General features: G+C 45.0%; 1 protein-coding gene and 2 pseudogenes across 1 annotated transcript; all 3 read left to right on the top strand.

Moving 5' to 3' along the window:
* The first annotated feature begins 671 nt into the window (after window positions 1-671).
* Window positions 672-2,475, top strand: LOC123182957 (berberine bridge enzyme-like Cyn d 4). The gene has a single exon (XM_044595661.1). The coding sequence runs from the start codon at window positions 695-697 to the stop codon at window positions 2,306-2,308; it is 1,614 nt and encodes a 537-aa protein (XP_044451596.1). The 5' UTR covers window positions 672-694; the 3' UTR covers window positions 2,309-2,475.
* A 10,048-nt stretch (window positions 2,476-12,523) lies between these two features.
* Window positions 12,524-13,901, top strand: LOC123058469 (uncharacterized; annotated as a pseudogene).
* A 498-nt stretch (window positions 13,902-14,399) lies between these two features.
* Window positions 14,400-14,484, top strand: LOC123072303 (uncharacterized; annotated as a pseudogene).
* The last annotated feature ends 3,946 nt before the right edge of the window (window positions 14,485-18,430 follow it).

Raw genomic sequence — 18,430 nt, 5'->3', positions numbered from 1 at the left:
TGGGGGCCCTGTTCTGTCGCCCACTTTGCCCATGCTACTAGATGGCCCAATTGTTCATAAGAAATGGCAAACAAACATTTTGAAGAATGTTTAGTAACTGAGTTAACAAAAAGATCTCTCTCTGTTTTGCAAAAAAAGAAGATGTCCCTCTAATTTGAAATATGTTGCAAACAAAAGTTACTCAATAACTAGAATAGGGGCAGCATCTTTTGCAGGAGCTCTACCAAACGAGGAAACCAAAACAGCCCAGCCCAATGGTTCTGTTTTCCAAAAAAAAAAAAAGGTTCACCGAAGGTAGGCGTAGGCAATAGTACTGGGGATATGGAGCTTTACTGCAATGGGGGTGAAGTGGGTTAGTATAGGTGAGATTAGACACAAAACATATAGGAGTATTATAAACTCTTGGTACTATTCTAGTAACTTTGCGAAGTTGGTCTCTGATTTCCTCCACCGTTTTGCTTTTTCTTGTACGGAACATATTGGCCAGTTGTGGAACCACTCCGTCAACTATATATGAAAGATCCCCCGCAAAAAAAAAACTATATATGAAAGATGATGCTTGAACTACCGCATGGGACATGTGGTTGGCAAAATCAAAATTCATACAGATGATGCTTCAACTATATATATAGTTGCCGCCTTGTACATAGCGCTCACAGCCATAGTTGCCACTTGACTTGCGGATCAATCAATCATGGCAAGGACACCGAGGACAACAATTTTACACCACCTTGTCCTAACCCTCTGCATCCTCTCAGGTCAAAACACGCCCTCTTTAGCTTCCACTGCTGCGATCGATGAATTCCTTGGCTGCCTCTCCGCGGACATCCCGTCTCGCCTCATCCAGACCCCTGCAACCCCGTCGTCCTACTCTGCCCTCCTGCTCTCCACCGCCCGGAACCTCCGCTACATCCTGCCGGACACCTCCAAGCCTCTAGGGATCATCGCCGCCACCGAGCACGCCCATGTGCAGACCACCGTGCGCTGCGGCCGCCGCCACGGCGTCCGCGTCCGCGTGCGCAGCGGCGGCCACGACTACGAGGGCCTCTCCTACGCCTCCGTCCACCTCCACAAGCACAACGAGCCCTTCGCGGTGCTGGACCTCGCCACTCTCCGGGCGATCCACGTCGACCCGGCACGTGCTGAGGCGTGGGTCGAGTCCGGCGCCACCCTTGGCGAGCTCTACTACGCCGTCGGCGCCGCAAGCCGCTCGCTCGGGTTCCCGGCGGGCTCGTGCCCCACCGTGGGCATCGGTGGCCACCTGAGCGGCGGCGGGTTCGGCTCGCTGGCACGCAAGTACGGCCTCTCTGCCGATAACGTCCTCGACGCCCTCGTGGTGGACGCCGACGGAAGGCTGATGAACAGGAGCAGCATGGGGGAGGACCTCTTCTGGGCTATCCGTGGCGGAGGCGGCGAGAGCTTCGGCGTCGTGCTGTCGTGGAAGGTGCGGCTAGTACCCGTGCCGGAGACCGTCACGGTGTTCAGCATTGTCCGGTCAAGGAACCAATCCGCCATCGAATTGATTACCAAATGGCAAGAGATGGCGCCGGTTTCACCGCAAGAACTGTACCTCCGCGTGCTCGTGCTGAACCAGCAGGCTAATTTCCAGGCGCTGTTTCTTGGCCGGTGCGGCGACCTCCGTCGGCTCATGCAAGATCGCTTCCCTGAGCTTGGAATGACGGAGCAAAACTGCCGGGAGGTGAGCTGGGTCCAGTCCACGGTCTTCTTTGGCTTCTCCGCGACGTCCATACCACTGGTGCAGCTCCTCAACAGGAGCAGCAATCCGCGCTACTACCTCAAGGTCAAGTCCGACCACGTGCAAGAGCCCATTCCAAGGGACGTGTGGGAGAGCATATGGACGGCGTGGCTCGAGAAGCCCGAGGCGGCGCTGCTCATGCTGGACCCTTACGGTGGCTTGATGAGCAGCATCTCGCCATCGGAAACGCCGTTCCCGCACCGGCAGGGGAACCTTTACCAGCTCCAGTACTACTCCTTCTGGTACGAGAATGGGACGGCAGTAGCGGAGAAGCGAATGAGCTGGGTCAGGGGACTGCACAAGGAGATGGAGCCTTACGTGTCCAAGAACCCAAGGGCTGTGTATGTCAACTACAGGGACCTTGACCTGGGGACGAATGAGTTGGACGGTGACGTGACGAGCTATGAGAAGGCTAGAGTCAGCTGGGGAGACAAGTATTTCAAAGGAAATTTTAAGAGGTTGGCAGCGGTGAAGACCATGGTGGATCCCCATGATTTCTTCAGGAATGAGCAGAGCATCCCTCCTCTTCCCGCTGCGAAAATGATACCGTAGATTCCATTTGATCTGACTTTCATTTCTTTGGAGTGTGCAGTGCTCGTGATTGTCTTTGCATGTCTCGTCTTTTTTTTTTGAATTGTTTGGATTGCTTACCGCACGTTTCATGTGGTTGCATGTTTCGTCTCTTAATTTCATTCTCTATGGCTAAAATATTGTGTGTCTTGGTGACGTGACGTGTTTATAATCATGGGTGGAAAAAAGTTTATGAAAAATAAGAAATAAAATAGAATGATATTGTCCCTTTGTCCAAGCTGCGACTGGGCTCTTTGGTGCGATAGGTGTGGAAAGACACTACTACAATGAAAGATGGCTCTTCATTCTCGAACAGAGCACAGACACACAATCAAATGTGCACATTACTATCAAAAAAGGCTTTCATCTCGTTTTATAAATAAAGCAACCACCGAATGTGCACATTACTACAACAAATTAAAAACACCGACAGTGATGGTTGGTCATTGGAATGCACCGAATGCGAGCTCCACTTTGTGCTATTCTCCGTCAAGTATCATAGTGTGCATGCATGAGGATAAAACGGTACATGTGAACTATTTCATAATAATACTGAAGGAGATGACTCCAACCAAGAAGGAAACAGCCACCAGGTGTTAAACATAGTAGGACCGTGTGACTTGTCCATACATTGTACCATACAAGTTTATCATTACCATGATTCAAAAGGGTTACGGTGAACAACAAAAAAGATTACTGTAAACCATCTTAAAGTTCCATGATTCCATGCATGAGTGGCACTCTGCAAGACCGACATCAATGTGACTACCATGTCTTAGGGCGATGGTGACTGTTTGATGAGATTTTGTACTATAAATAGTTTGAAAATAAAAGGAATAGTTTGAAAATAAAAGGAATAGATCAACATTGACGTCGAGGCGGCACCGCCCCTCAGTGTTAGCACTTCGTCGCCTCCACAACAACGAGAACACCGGAGGCAACGCTAGGCCCTCGATGATTCGCTCGACGGCGGCATCCCTTCACGACATCGTCTTCAACACCACAAGCCGTAGGCATCGTCAACTACGACAACACCAAGCTTCAAACCATGATGCTGACGCTCAAGGTGGCCCCGCCCCTCAGTTGTCGGTATTACAACAATTTTACAACAACATCACCGAGGGCAATGCTATGCCCTCAAACATCTTCGGCGGCAACAACGGGCTTGCACAACGCTGTCATAGCCACACCAGGTCGGCCTTTTCACCGGCCTATCACACTCGGGGATAGGGTGAGACATCGATGGCGTTCTGATGCCCCGTCTGTCATGGCCATGTTGAGCTTAATTGTGGGAACAATGTAGCGCACTAGTGCGAAGTTGTGAAACCCTTCAGCCTTGTTCGATGGCACCGTGCAGCTGAACGGTCCCGACTTGTCTGATAGAACCTTCGACATGTGGCATGGTGTTTCGCCACGAGCTGAGAATGATGTGAGGAAGCTTTGTTGACTGGCGTCGTAGCAGCAATACGACCCAACAAGGTACCTCAACCATTCTTGGCTTTGGCGTTGGCCAATGCGGTCAGCGCGAAGCTGTGAGACCCTTCGGTCTCGTCGGCTGGCACCATGCAACTAAACGGTCCTGACTTATCTGATAAAACCTTCAGAGGGCGACACGGCTTTTCGCTACGCACTGAGGAAGACCCTGAGTCTACTTTGTTGTCAGGCGCCACGGCAACAACGTGGCTCAACAAGGTATTTTCCTCTATATATTTATTTGTTCTTCTTTCTCTAGTACCTTCTCTCTCTCTCTCTCTTCTCAGCATAGACGAAATCATCCGCTGAGAGCCAGGAGAGTATTTCCTTGGTATATGCCATCTGAACGGTGATCTGCGGCCAAGTGTATTCTCCGGGCCGGTTCCCGTTGTGTATAAACAGAAACAGAAAGGTGACGGTGCAGAGGTGCCCGTCGCATGGTTTATTGTTCGGCCAACACGATGCCGGGAGTAACCCGCCGGAGCCCGCCGGCGCTGTGGCTGGCTTTGGCGGAGGCGTAGCAGCGCCGCGGAGGCCGCCGCATGCATGTCTTGCCGGCCGGGTGCAAAACGGGGCGTCGATTTCCTGTCCTGCTCGCCATGATGCCCTTGCCAACAACACATATAGACATGCATGTAGTAGTATATGACTAATCAAGGGATATCAGCTATACAGATTGCGTCCCATTTATTGGTGGACAAAAATCTATTTCTCACCAAGTCAAGTACGATTTGCTTTGCACTCGAACTCGACTCAATGGGCGGCATTTGTTTGATGAGATTTTGTATTATAAATAGTACTCCCTCCGTCCAGAAATACTTGTCCTAAAAATGGATAAAATGAATGTATCTATAACTAAAATAAGTCTAGATACAACCATTTCGAGAACAAGTATTTTCGGACAGAGGGAGTATGAAAATAAAAAGAATAGATCAACATTGCCTTGTTAAGAAAGAGTTGTTTGATGATAATTTGCACAAATAACACGTACATTTGTATGCATGGAGCAAGGAGTGCCCCTGCACGTGCGCATGTTTATGTTGAAGAAGCCATTGATGTGCACGTATACATTCCTTTTTTTTTTAGAATTGCACGGTATACATTCTGAAGTGCCCGTGATTGAAGTGAAGGTTAATGGGATAGTATTAACCGGTTAATGAGGTAGCTCAATCATTTACGTACATGATGGCTAAAGAACCAACGTATGTATAACTAGCACATGGGCTGATGGATGCAAAGTAATGCATGGCCATGCATGTTTTGGCTTAGCATGTGCATGCATGCAAACTGGGTGCAGATATGTGTGTGCGCACGTCTCGGCCGCGTCGTACGCGATTCAAGTACTCCCGTGGGTGTACGAATACATACGTGAATGCTTGCGTCCCCGGGAGAGTGGTTGGATAGTTAGAGAGAGTGGTATCTCCACCATCCCACCAGGTTTAAGTTCTCGTGCTCGCATTATTTCTAAATTTATTTTAAAATTTTCGGCGATGCGCTTTTAGTGGAAGGAGACGTTTCAGTCGATGACGAGACATCTACAATGGCTTTGCAAATCTCAAGATATTATGCCAGCTCAGTCTCTTGAAGGTGCCCATATGAGTACGATGTGTGTGTACATAGGGATGAGTATATGCGCGTATGTATGAGTGCTGCGTACATACTCGAAAACCATTTCTGCAAAAAGAAAATACTCGAATACCCACAGGCCCAACAGATAAGTACCAACACGATTATCTTCAGGGCCGGTCCTGAGATTTTGGGGGCCCGGGGCGAAAGTATAATTTGGGGCCCCTTGTTATAAACATAATATGCATATCTTCAAATTTTCTTGTAAGATTCTTCAATGAAAAATCACTTATGATTGTGTGAATGTCAATATCATCCAATAGTTTGTTATCGATGCATAATGTTGCCTAACCATTTAAACTCTTTTAGTTCATTGTTTATCCCAGATGGTTCTTCAATAATTTTAAATTTGAAAAGCTTCTTTTAGCTGATGCAACAATCACATGCACAGTAAATCTGAACAATCTTTCAACACAGTGAGTTATATCCTTTCTTCAATGAAGTGATTCATATCAACCAAAACAAACAGATATGTAACATGCAAAAAAAAAATCATCCGCATCTTATAGATTCTTCATGGCAACTACTTTTATCAAATTCTCTCTTTCTCAAAGCACGAAGTTTTACTTTAAACTGTATGGAATAGTACTATTGACATACCTGAGATTGATTAGATCGGCGTCAGTCATTGGACGCTCGGCGATGATGTGATGTAGATTTCTGGTGGCAGACACTCGAGGATGTACATGTGCGCTCGGGCCGGCAATGTCAATTTTCTGGGGTAGGTGATGTTCGTGCTGTGTCGTCGCCGCATACAGTGCCCGGAGACTGATAGATGATGTGGGGTCGGGTATGCTAGGATTGACGGCGGAGGGAGGAGATCACCTTCTCCTTGGCTCGAGGAACCAGCGCGCGGCGGCCATGGTGGAGTCGTCGGCGTGGGGTTGTGTGTGCGCTAGGGTGGATGCAGTGGAGCATCCCATCGGCTCGCGGTAACCCTAGATCGGTAGGGATGTTGGTGGGGGTCAGCGGTGCACGGTCCCGTCAAGCCGTTGGGCTCGAACGGAAAAGAGATCAACCTAACAGAGACTAGTCACCCCTAAGCGATTTGGGATCTGGAGTTTGGAGCTTGCGGAGAACAGAGAATAGAGGGAATTAGGGATGACCTCACGTCACATGATCGTTTATTTTTCTTTTGGAGGGAGAATGTCTCACGGTAGTTATGGAATAAAGAGAATGAGCCGACGGGATTTACGTGTGTACGCTGATTTGTTTCCGCATGATCGTACCCTGATTTATGTGCGTTCGCTGCTACCTTCCTTCTTGGGCTGGGCTACTTCTTTTTTCTACGTGAAGATATGGCCTGCTACTATACTTACCTTTATACGTATATTACACCTGGACGGGGGCCTCTAGATCTTGGGGGCCCGGGGCGGCCGCCCCCCTGCGCCCCCTCAGGGCCGGCCTTGATTATCTTAAACGTGAACCAACATGTGGTTGGATGGTTAGAGGAACTGTGGTATCACCAGCCCACCAGGGTTCAAGTCATGTATTTATTTCAGGATTTTCGACGATGTGCATTTAGTGCGAGGAGATGTTCCCGTCGACGACGAGGTGCCTACGGTGATTTCGTAAATTTCAAGATAATATGTCGGCTCATTCTTTCGGAGATGCTTATAGGGGTAGGATATATATGTGCGTTCATAGGGGTTAGTGTATACGCGGCATAGATCGCTGCTGCGGGACAGCTCGCGTACGTGAACAACGTGCACGGCCTCAGATCGCTGGAGAGCTCATGCTGGCGAGCGCGCGGGCAACGTGAGCCGACAGACCGTCAGGAGAGAGCAACGTGGCCATGGCGGTCATCTTCTACAATGGTTAGCTCTCCTTTATGCCATCTCTCTCTTTCTATCTCTCCTCTCTCTCCACATCTCGATGATCGCAACCGGAGCTGCTGCCGCACGGCCGGAGACGAAGCCGGATGCCGGCATTGGCACTCGATACTCCTGAAGACGGTGCGCCCTTTACTCAAGTCAACGATGCCTTAGTCGTCGTTCGTGTGCAACCCTCGGCGATTCCATCACGCCGGACTCATCACCGGCGGCGACGACACGCCTGTAGTGTTGCGCCCTTCACTCATCAAGACACACTATAAGAAATATGTCAACTAGTGACCTTCTGTCAGTGACCCTGAAAGAATTGGTCATAGATCTATGACCATCTGAGACCAATTGGTCAAAAATTGTTCAGGGGGCTCCAAACCCTAAACCGTTGCGACCATTTTGGTCAGAAAGGTCGTAATTTCCTTACACGAAATGGCATAAAGCAGACAACACTAATCCGCTGCCTTTTTTCTAGCTGATCATGACCAATATAGATGGTCATAACCTTGTAAATTGTGGTGGATTGGTATGACTTGACGCCACCTCATCAGTTTTGCCTATATGTCATGTCTATGTGTCAATTTTTGCCCTAGGTTGTGATGCAACCTATATTTCTGTCATTTCCAAAATTCCCAAAAAAATCTCATAAATTCTTTGGGTCATATCTTCATCAAATATTTAAAAATCATTCCTTGCCTAGTTCAAAACTAATTCAACAATGTTCATTTTTCTATTCTGTTCACAACAACACTTTATGAAGGAAGTGCTATTTATATATTCTTGATTGCCCTCGGAATTTTTTGGCACTCTTTCCTATCCAAATCATTACCGTATGACAAAATTCAGCTCCATTTGCCTAGCAAATCTTCCTCGGCAAATTTCCAAAGTTTTTGTCCACCTAGAAGCATTGTGAAGAAAGTACCTTTTTTGTATGTCAAAATGACATGAAATTTATTCAGTTTCTTCATATGCCCAAATTATCACCCTCCTCCAAATTGCAGCTCAGTCAAATCATCTATATGAGCCCATGTTCAATTTATATTTTATGGCCAAATTGGCACGTTGCAAAGCAAGTGTTATATAGACCCCTCCTATTACCCTCAAACTTTTTGGGCACTCTTCCATACCCAAATCATTGCCACATGATAATATTCAGCTCAATTTTCCTAGTAAATCTTTCTCAGGAAATTTCCAAAGTTTCTACCTCGAGAGAAGCTTTGTGAAGTAAGTACTAGATAGGCTTACCCAAATGATCTGAAAATTTACCAGCGCATGACCATACCTATGTAACTTACCTACACCAATTTTGAGCTCATTTCATTTATCCAATCTCTCTCACTAGTCTCCCCAAGTTTCTGTCCATAGAAGAGCATTGTGAAGGAAGTACTACTTTGGCATGTCCAAATGTTATCAATTTTCTACAATGCTTTCCTATGCCCAAATAACCATCCTCCACCAAATTTCAGCTCAATCCATTCATTATTTTGAGCCCAGCTTCAACTTTTGTATTTTTGTCCAGCGTGGTACTTTGCAAAGCAAGTACCACCTAGGATCCTCCTTTTGAGCTAAAAATTTGTGAAGAAATTCTCCTTAGTAGATGATTATCCTCAGCCAAAACTCACGCCCAGTGGCCATGTGCATTTCCCGTACCGCTAATCAAACACTTGGCTGCTAATTCATCTTTAAGCATAGGTCAGTCCCCTCGTGAGATTCTTCTGTTGTAATTTTCTTCCTAGCACCTACCTGGGGAGTGCCCAACCCACTAGACATGCCTAGCCCTCCCAGAACGCATGTCAACACCAAGGTCACATGGTGACCACACGGCGGGCATGCGAGTTTACGCGCTTTGGAGTTGGGGCCCTGGGCCACATCCAAACCTCGGCGTATCGCCACCAAACCATGTATTTATGACTAAATAGATACTTATGTAACTAGAAATGATTTTTGGAAAAAATAAAGAGCAAACAATAAGGTAGATGCAGTTCAAAATTGACCCGCTTCCTACTAAATCGGCAGAAATTTGTCTTTTTCACAAGTGGTGGATCAAAACTTTTGACACCAAGCCATTTTGTCAATTATGCATTAAATATGGCCTAATATTTTATAAAAATTATTTGGTCCAATTTTGCAACAAATATATGGTAGCTCCTTCACAAAAAAACTCATTTTGGGCATTCAAAAAATGGAAAATGAATTTTCCATGCAAAGAAAATGAAAACTCCCTTAGTCAACATTGTTTGGAATTCCAGGATGCACCCTTGTGAACAATATGAGATCATTTGAACAAACTATGCCATGAATGTGGCCATAAGTTTGATCATTTGGCTTGAAAGCCTTGAATCTTCACGCATGATAGCTCATTTCTGAGAACACTTTTTTAAAACAATTGCCGTATTACAAGTTTGTTATTTTTCCTGGAAACTTGGTCACATATAATGACACAATGCGAAGGTTTCCCAATTTTTTGATTTTTTTGAAATTTTTATGCCCGTTGCGAAATGCGATGAAAACAGCGTGTTTGACCGTTCCTAGCTAGTGGTTGAATCTTGGAAAACTTTTGATGTTTCTCTGATTAAATAGATACTTATGTATCTAGAAATAATTTTTTGAAAAAATAAAGAGCAAACTATGAGGCAGCTGCAGTTCAAATTTGACCCGCTTCCTACTGAATCGGCGGGAATTTGTCTTTTTCACCAGAAGTGCATCAAGGCTTTTGACACCCAACCATTTGGTCAATTGTGAATGAAATATGGCCTAGTATTTTAGAAAAATGATTTGGCCCAATTTTGCAACAAATATATGGTAGGTCCTTCACAAGAAGAACTCAATTCGGGCATTCGGAAAATGGAAAATGAATTTTCCGTGCAAAGAAAATAAAAAGTCCCTTAGGAAACATTGTTTGGAATTACAATATGCACCCTTGTGCATAATATGAGATTATTTGAATAAACTATGCTATGAATGTGGCCATAAGATTGATCATTTGGCTTGAAAGTCATGAATCTTCACACATGATAGCTCATTTCTGGGAATACTTTTTTAAAATAATTGTTGTATTATAAGTTTGTTATTTTTCCTGGAAACTTGATAACATATGATGACACAATGCGAAGGTTTTCCAATTTTTTGATTTTTTTTGAATTTTTTTATGCCCGTTTCAAAATGCGGTCAAAACGGTGGGCTTGACCGTTCCTAGCTAGTGGTTGAATCTTGGAAACCTTTTGATGTTTCCCTGATTAAATAGATAGTTATGTACCTAGAAATGATTTTTGGAAAAAATAAAGAGCAAACTATGAGGCAGCTACATTTCAAATTTGACCTGCTTCCTGCTGAAGCAGCGGAAATTTGTCTTTTTCACCAGAGGTGGATCAAGGCTTTTGACACCCAACCATTATGTCAATTATGCATTAAACATGGCCTGGTATTTTATAAAATTGATTTGGTTCATTTTTACAACATTTATTTGGTAGTTCCTTAAAAAAACCTTATTTCGGGCACTTGAAAAATGGAAAATGAATTTTCTGTGCAAACAAAATGAAAACTCCCTTAGGCAACATTGTTTGCCATTCCAAGATGCACCCTTGTGTACAATATGAGATCATTTGAACAAACTATGCCATGAATGTGGCCATAAGATTGATCATTTGGCTTGAAAGTCATGAATCTTCACGCATGATAGCTCATTTCCGAGAACACTTTTTAAAAATAATTGCCGTATTATAAGTTTATTATTTTTCCCGAAAACTTGGTCACATATGATGACACAATGCGAAGGTTTTCCAATTTTTTGATTCTTTTGAATTTTTTATGCCCGTTTCAAAATGCGATCAAAACGGCGAGCTTGACCGTTCCTAGCTAGTTGTTGAATCTTGGAAAACTTTTGATGTTTCTTTGATTAAATAGATAGTTATGTACCTAGAAATGATTTTCGGAAAAAATAAAGAGCAAACTAAGAGGCAGCTACAGTTCAAATTTGACCCGCTTCCTACTAAATCAGTGGAAATTTGTCTTTTTCACCAGAGGTGGATCAAAAGTTTTTACACCCAACCATTGGGTCAATTGTGAATTAAATATGGCCTAGTATTTTATAAAAATGATTTGGTCCAATTTTGCAACAATTATTTGGTAGGCTCTTCACAAAAAAACCTCATTTGGGGCACTCGAAAAATGGAAAATGATTTTTTCGTCCAAAGAAAATGAAAATTTCCTTAGGCAACATTGTTTGCCATTCCAATATGCACTCTTGTGGACAATATGAGACCATTTGAACAAACTATGCCATGAATGTGGCCATAAGATTGATCATTTGGCTTGAAAGCCATTGATCTTCACACATGATAGCTCGTTTCTGAGAACACTTCTTTTAAATAATTATTGTATTACAAGTTTATTATTTTCCTGGTAACTTGGCCACATATAATGACACAATGTGAAGGTTTTCCAATTTTTGGATTTTTTTTGAATTTTTATGCCCGTTTTAAAATGCGGTCAAAACGGCGGGCATGACCGTTCCTAGCTACTGGTTGAATCTTGGAAAAAAATTGGTGTTTCTCTGATTAAATAGATACGTATGTACCTAGAAGTGATTTTTTTCAAAAAATAAAGATCAAACTATAAGGCAGCTGCAGTTCAAATTTGACCCGCTTCCCGCTGAATCGGCGGAAATTTGTCTTTTTCACGAGGTGGATCGAAACTATTGGCACCCAACCATTTGGTCAACTGTGCATTATATATGGCCTAGTATTTTAGAAAATTGATTTGGTACAATTTTGCAACAAATATATGGTAAGTCCTTAAAAAAACTTATTTTGGGCACTCAAAAAATGGAAAATTATTTTTTCATGCAAAAGAAATAAAAACTCCCTTTGTCAATATTGTTTGCCAACCTAAAATGTAAACTTGCGCAAAATATGACATCATTTGAACAAATATTTGATAGGTTTTTAAAAAAACTCATTTTAAGCATTGAAAAATGGAATGAAAAATTTGTGTGTAATCAATCACGACCAATTTATATGGTCAAAAGGTCTTCAAATTATTTGGTGCGCTCTTATTGGTCCATAGCCATATCACACGGATCATGCATCAACCACCGTCGGATGCTTATGGATCCAATGGTAGCCCTCACCCCTTAACCATCTCACCCACGTAGCACCACGCCCCCATAGCCCCACTCCCCACCGTACCCACAAGGCCACAACTTGTTCCAATCCCCACCTTCTCTCCCACACCCGCTCGCGAAAACCCTAGCCGCCGCCGCCCCCGCCGCCGCACCATGGACGGCCTCCACCCCTGTGTCGACGACGAGGAGCCCGAGTCACCACGCCTCCCCGCCCTCAAGTGGCTCCATCCACATCGCCCCATCCGCATCCGGCTAGCTGGATCCGTGTTGCCCCATCTACATCCGGCTACCTGGATCCGCGTCGCCCCATCCGCATCCGGCTACCTCGACCCTTCATCGCGGACCGCTTCTTCGGTGGGTCTCGGTGTTGCGCAGGTGTGGCGAAGGTGCCGGCGTTCACGCAGGCGATCGATTCGCACCAGCGACGGATCACGCGCTCAAGATTTGCTCCGATAAGAATGTAAGGTGACGGTTAAACGAGACGTCTCTGTTCCGATTGCTGATTTTTTCTCTTCCCCCGGCTGCTCGTGCTTAATTGGTGCTTAAATTGGGTCGGATTGTTGGTCTGTTGAAGGTGGAGGTGAAGATGCAGGTGGTGGTGGGGGATCCCAAGGAGAAGATTTGCGAGGTGGTGGCCGAACAAAAGGCCGTTCTGCTCATCATGGGGTGTCGTGCTTTCGGCCCCCTCAAGGTAATGGATATACCAGCTCTGTCTTCTGCAATTTGGTGAGCTGAATTTCTGATTGTTCTGGCGCTCACTAGCTGCCTGGCTCAAATGCAAATTGTAAACGAAATTGCGGTTTCTGAAATAAGTTTTCTTGCCAGTACAACACCTGTAGACTGTAGTGAAATTCGTTCGTTCCAAATTCGACTGCAGATCTCATCCGTGTTTACTGAGACACTATAATATTTGGGCAAAACTAGATTATCAGAGAACTGTGCTACTGTATAAACATCATTTTGCGTATGAATCTGATACAGTGTGAAGTATGTGTTACATCTGCTCCTGCAGACATGAGACTGCATGTGTATAGATAAATTTCTCTTGATCTGTAGCGCATTTGCGCCTTGGCATAGCATTTTTCTTTCCATAGAACTGAATGCCGCGGATAGAACTGTTCAGTCAGTCAGTCTTAGTAGTAGCTACTGAAAACTAACTTGCATTGCTTCATGGAAATCTCTCACGGTCACAGTGAAGAACTCTACTTGTACAACCAAAATTGATTCAAATCCTACGGATCTAAAACTACATCTTCACATTCTTTAGTGCAGCCATGTAGTAGCACTGTAGTAACCTTCTAGATCAGTTCATTTAGCGATTTTTTTTCGGGGAGTTCATCTTGTAATCTATTTAGATCATGAAGTTTCTAGGACAGTTGCCTGCCTGCTTGTGTGATAGGCGTCACCTTTCGTGTATGAAAGAAACAAGCTGATCCGGTTCCTTTGGTTGAACAGGATGTTCTTGGGTAGTGTGAGCAAGTACTGCATCAACAGCCTGGGCTGCCCCGTCGTCGTGATCAAGGGCGCCTGACCCATCCTCGACCAAACAAACATTCCTCATTGTATTCCACACCATGATTCTTGAGGTTTCTATTGTGTTGTACGTACGTACTCCTGTGCAAATTCATTGCACACTTCCAAGACTACTATATGGCTTATGTTAGTATCATTCATGTGTTTGTTAGTGCTTGGTTGGATGAGGCTGGATTTGTGCGCCTCCGATCTGATGCGTTTGTGTGTGCGTGTGTTGAACAGTGACCTCAGATCTGGTGAAGGGCGCCAAGGAGAAGCAGCTAAAGGTCAAGGGCCCCGTCAGGATGCTGCTCAACATCACCACCAGGAAGTTCCCCTGTGGAGAAGGTAGCCACCTCCCTCTCTTTGCCCTTCCGCCCGATCCCATTTGCTTAGTAGCTCTGCAAAGTATCTGGTCCTTACATGCTCACAGTAGCTCATTGGTGATGTGGGTCACTATGTTTTTGTGGATAGCTGACTATTTAGGGAATTTCCGTGACGATGATGATGTTGTGCTGGGCAGAGGATGTGAAACATTTAGACCACTGCGGCCTTTCCGGTCTTTGATGATCTAAAATTGAGCTTTTTAAAACTGATGCTTAGCATGCCATCAACGTTTTTTTGTTCCTCATCTAGAGATGCAGCTCTGTGTGTTTGTGTGATATAAAGTAGAGGAGTTGCATGTGAATCGTTTGTCAGCTGAGCATATCATGTTACAAGGAGATGCTAATGAGATTTTACGTCGTTGAAGTATCTTCAACCGAGCTTTTTAAAACTGATGCTTGGTTGATCTAGTTCTAGTATATTAGTTGGGTGAGAGTCTATTCTTGTTGGTGATGCGTTGTCATTTCTTTTTACGTCGTTGAAGAATAAAAAAGATAAGCATTTCTCCAGCCAATGTCTGAAGTAGTTGCTGCTGTGTAGTCATCGGCTGGACCTATGCATTTCATCATAAGTCAAATATAGCTTGGACTATACTTCTGAATAGAATTGAAATATTTCTCTTTTGTTTATTCGTCTTCAATTCTTTGGATCAAACGACTCTCTTGAACACATGTTCATTAGTGTGGTGATGGTTAAACAAACTACAGTAGATCGGCGTTTTTTGCATTTTTGCATTTCTCAACCTTGGATATTTTGCCAAAAATAAACCCTTAGATTCGTTGCCATTCCTTTGATCATAATTTGTTGTGGTTGCTAAGTATTTTTTAGCAGTAATAAAAACCTGGCTCTTTCATGTTGCAACCCAACAGGAGCACCCCTATTTGTCTGCGTAATACACATATCTGCTCTGCTGCTCTTAGTTTTAACTAGCCAACGCAAGGATGATGCCAACCATCGTTGTTAGATTTGTTATCCATGTTGAAGTGTAGAACAACAACAGGTTAAAATGTTTTATTTGCCCTATGCAATTCTGTTGTTTTATTTGCCCTTTCTAGTATTGTACAAACTGATGCATTCCTGGCATAAACAAATTATTCTATAAGATTTGCAAACTGATGCAAACTCAGCAGCAGCAACTGTATACTTCAGCAGCAGGAGTATACTTCAGGAAGTTCTGTTCATTATACTAATGCCTCAGCAGCAGTATACTAGTGTTGCTACTGTTATCCATACTTCATTATTCTGTTATCCATACTAATGCCTCAGCAGCAGTATACTACTGTTATCCATGCTCCTAGCTGCTTGTGTATCTGTTTATTATTCTTTTCCTAGTTGTTCTTTGTTGGAAGATATTGCTTTCATTGGCAGCCACGATAACATAATTTCCTCTCTTCTACAGGAGCTCTAGGCTAAAGAAGTTCGAAGAAGGGAACACTTCATCTTTGTAGCTAGTTTTATCTTCCTAGGTGTTTTATGTTCCTAGGTGTTTACTTCAGAGATGTTCCTTGATGTTCCTAGGTATTTGCACTTCCTGGGTGTTGTAAATTACTAGACGATGTGAACTATCGCATGATTGTAATATATATAATATACTCATTTTGGTCGCCATTTGTGAAAATTTATGTGATTGGAATATTGGAAATGTTGATTATTTATTGTGTTTTTAGGATCAGATCATTAATTGCTGATACATTAGAAATGAAACAAATACTATTTGGGCCCTAAAAAGGCCACAAATCAAACAATTCAGGAAAATGAATAAAATTGCTTAAAAATCAATTGTGAAAAGGTGAAGGCCAAGAAAACAAAAAGGCCTAGGCCCAAAAATAACGAGGCTGAAATGTTGGGCTTGGCCCATCTACCCGACCAAAATTAATATGAGAAAAAATACAAATAGGTTGAATTGTTGAGCTCGGCCCATGTAAAATACCTAATTGGACCGAGTTGAATCTTATCAACGGCCTTTTTAATTGGTCGCAATTTTTCCACGTCAGATTCCCACACCGGATCCGACGTGGCCTGGGCAGACAGCCAGTGACCAAAACAAAAGGTCATGGGTTCAATGACCTTCTGTTTTGGTCGTAAACGTCTACGACCTTCTTGTTAATTTCAGTTTACGACCGTCAGCTTTTGACCTTCTGTTTTTGGTCACAAAAAGGTCGCAAATGAAAAATAATGACCTTTCAGTGACCAATAGTCAAGGTCACAAGTTGACATATTTCCTGTAGTGACAACGACGACACCGGGGTTGCCGTTCGTGTGCAACCCCCGGCGATCCCTTCACGCCGGACTCATCACCGGCGACGACGCGACGCCCATGGTGGTGCGCCCTTCATTCAAGACGACGACGGTGCCGGGCTTGCCGTTCGTGTGCAATCCCTGGTGATCCCTTTACGCCAAACTCATCACCAGCGACGACGCGGCGCCCATGATGGTGTGCTCTTCACTCAAGACGACGGTGACATCGGGCTGCCGTTGGCATGTAGCTCCCGGTGCACTCCTCATCGGCGACTCCCACACGCCGGCATGCCTTGAAGATGACGACGCCGGGGTTGCCTCTCGTGTCGAACCGTGTCCCTTCACGCCGGACTCATCACGTTGATCGAGCGAAACTGGCGGATATCCGTGTTGGGGAACGTTGCAGAAAACAAAAAATTTCCTATGGTTTCACCAAGATCCATCTATGAGTTCATCTAGCAATGAGTGATCGGATGCATCTACATACCTTTGTAGATCGCGAGCGGAAGCGTTCAAAGAACGGGGATGATGTAGTCGAACACGACGTGATCCAAATCACCGGAGATCCTAGCACCGAACGGACGGCACCTCCGCGTTCAACACACGTACGGTCAGCGTAACGTCTCCTTCTTCTTGATCCAGCAAGGGGAGGGGAGAGGTTGAGGAAGATGGCTCCAGCAGCAACACGACAGCGTGGTGGTGATGGAGCTGCAGTACTCCGGCAGGGCTTCGCTAAGCACTATGGAGGAGGAGGAGGTGTTGGAGAGGGAGAAGGAGGCAACCAAAGGCGTGTCTGAAAAACCCTCCTTCCCCACTATATATAGGAGGGCCTAGGGGGGGGGAGGCGCCGGCCTAGGAGATCCAATCTCCTAGGGGGCGGCGGCCAAAGGGAGGTTTCCCTCCCCCCAAGGCACCTAAGGGGTGCCTTCCCCTAGTGGGACTCTTCCCTCTTAAACCCTAGGCGCATGGGCCTCTGTTGGGGCTGGTGCCCTTGGCCCATGTAGGCCAAGGCGCACTCCCTACAGCCCATGTGGCCCCCCGGGGCAGGTGGCCCCACCCGGTGGACCCCTGGGACCCTTCCGGTGGTCCCAGTACAATACCGATAACCCCGAAACTTGTCCCGATGGCCGAAATAGTACTTCCTATATATAATTCATTACCTCCGGACCATTCCGGAACTCCTCGTGATGTCCGGGATCTCATCCGGGACTCCGAACAACATTCGGGTTACTGCATATACATATTCCTACAACCCTAGCGTCACCGAACCTTAAGTGTGTAGACCCTACGGGTTCGGGAGACAGGCAGACATGACCGAGAAGACTCTCCGGTCAATAACCAACAGCGGGATCTGGATACCCATGTTGGCTCCCACATGCTCCACGATGATCTCATCGGATGAACCACGATGTCGAGGATTCAAGCAACCCCGTATGCAATTCCCTTTGTCAATCGATATGTTACTTGCCCGAGATTCGATCGTCGGTATCCCAATACCTCGTTTAATCTCGTTACCGGCAAGTCACTTTACTCGTACCGTAATGCATGATTCCGTGACCAGACACTTGGTCACTTTGAGCTCATAATGATGATGCATTACCGATTGGGCCCAGTGATACCTCTCCGTCATACGGAGTGACAAATCCCAGTCTTGATCCGTGTCAACCCAACAGACACTTTCAGAGATACCCGTAGTCTACCTTTATAGTCACCCAGTTATGTTGTGACGTTTGGTACACCCAAAGCACTCCTACGGTATCCGGGAGTTACACGATCTCATGGTCTAAGGAAAGGATACTTGACATTGGAAAAACTCTAGCAACGAACTATACGATCTTATGCTATGTTTAGGATTGGGTCTTGTCCATCACATCATTCTCCTAATGATGTGATCTCTTTATCAATGACATCCAATGTCCATAGTCA

This window comes from Triticum aestivum, chromosome 1A (genome assembly GCF_018294505.1).
Source record: "Triticum aestivum cultivar Chinese Spring chromosome 1A, IWGSC CS RefSeq v2.1, whole genome shotgun sequence".
Lineage (NCBI taxonomy): Eukaryota > Viridiplantae > Streptophyta > Magnoliopsida > Poales > Poaceae > Triticum > Triticum aestivum.
Note: the sequence above shows the minus strand (reverse complement) of the source record. Positions and strands in the feature narration are given on the sequence as shown.

Bases quoted from the DNA above. Each gene is read 5' to 3' on its own strand.
- LOC123182957 (XM_044595661.1), top strand. From the start codon at position 695: ATGGCAAGGACACCGAGGACAACAATTTTACACCACCTTGTCCTAACC.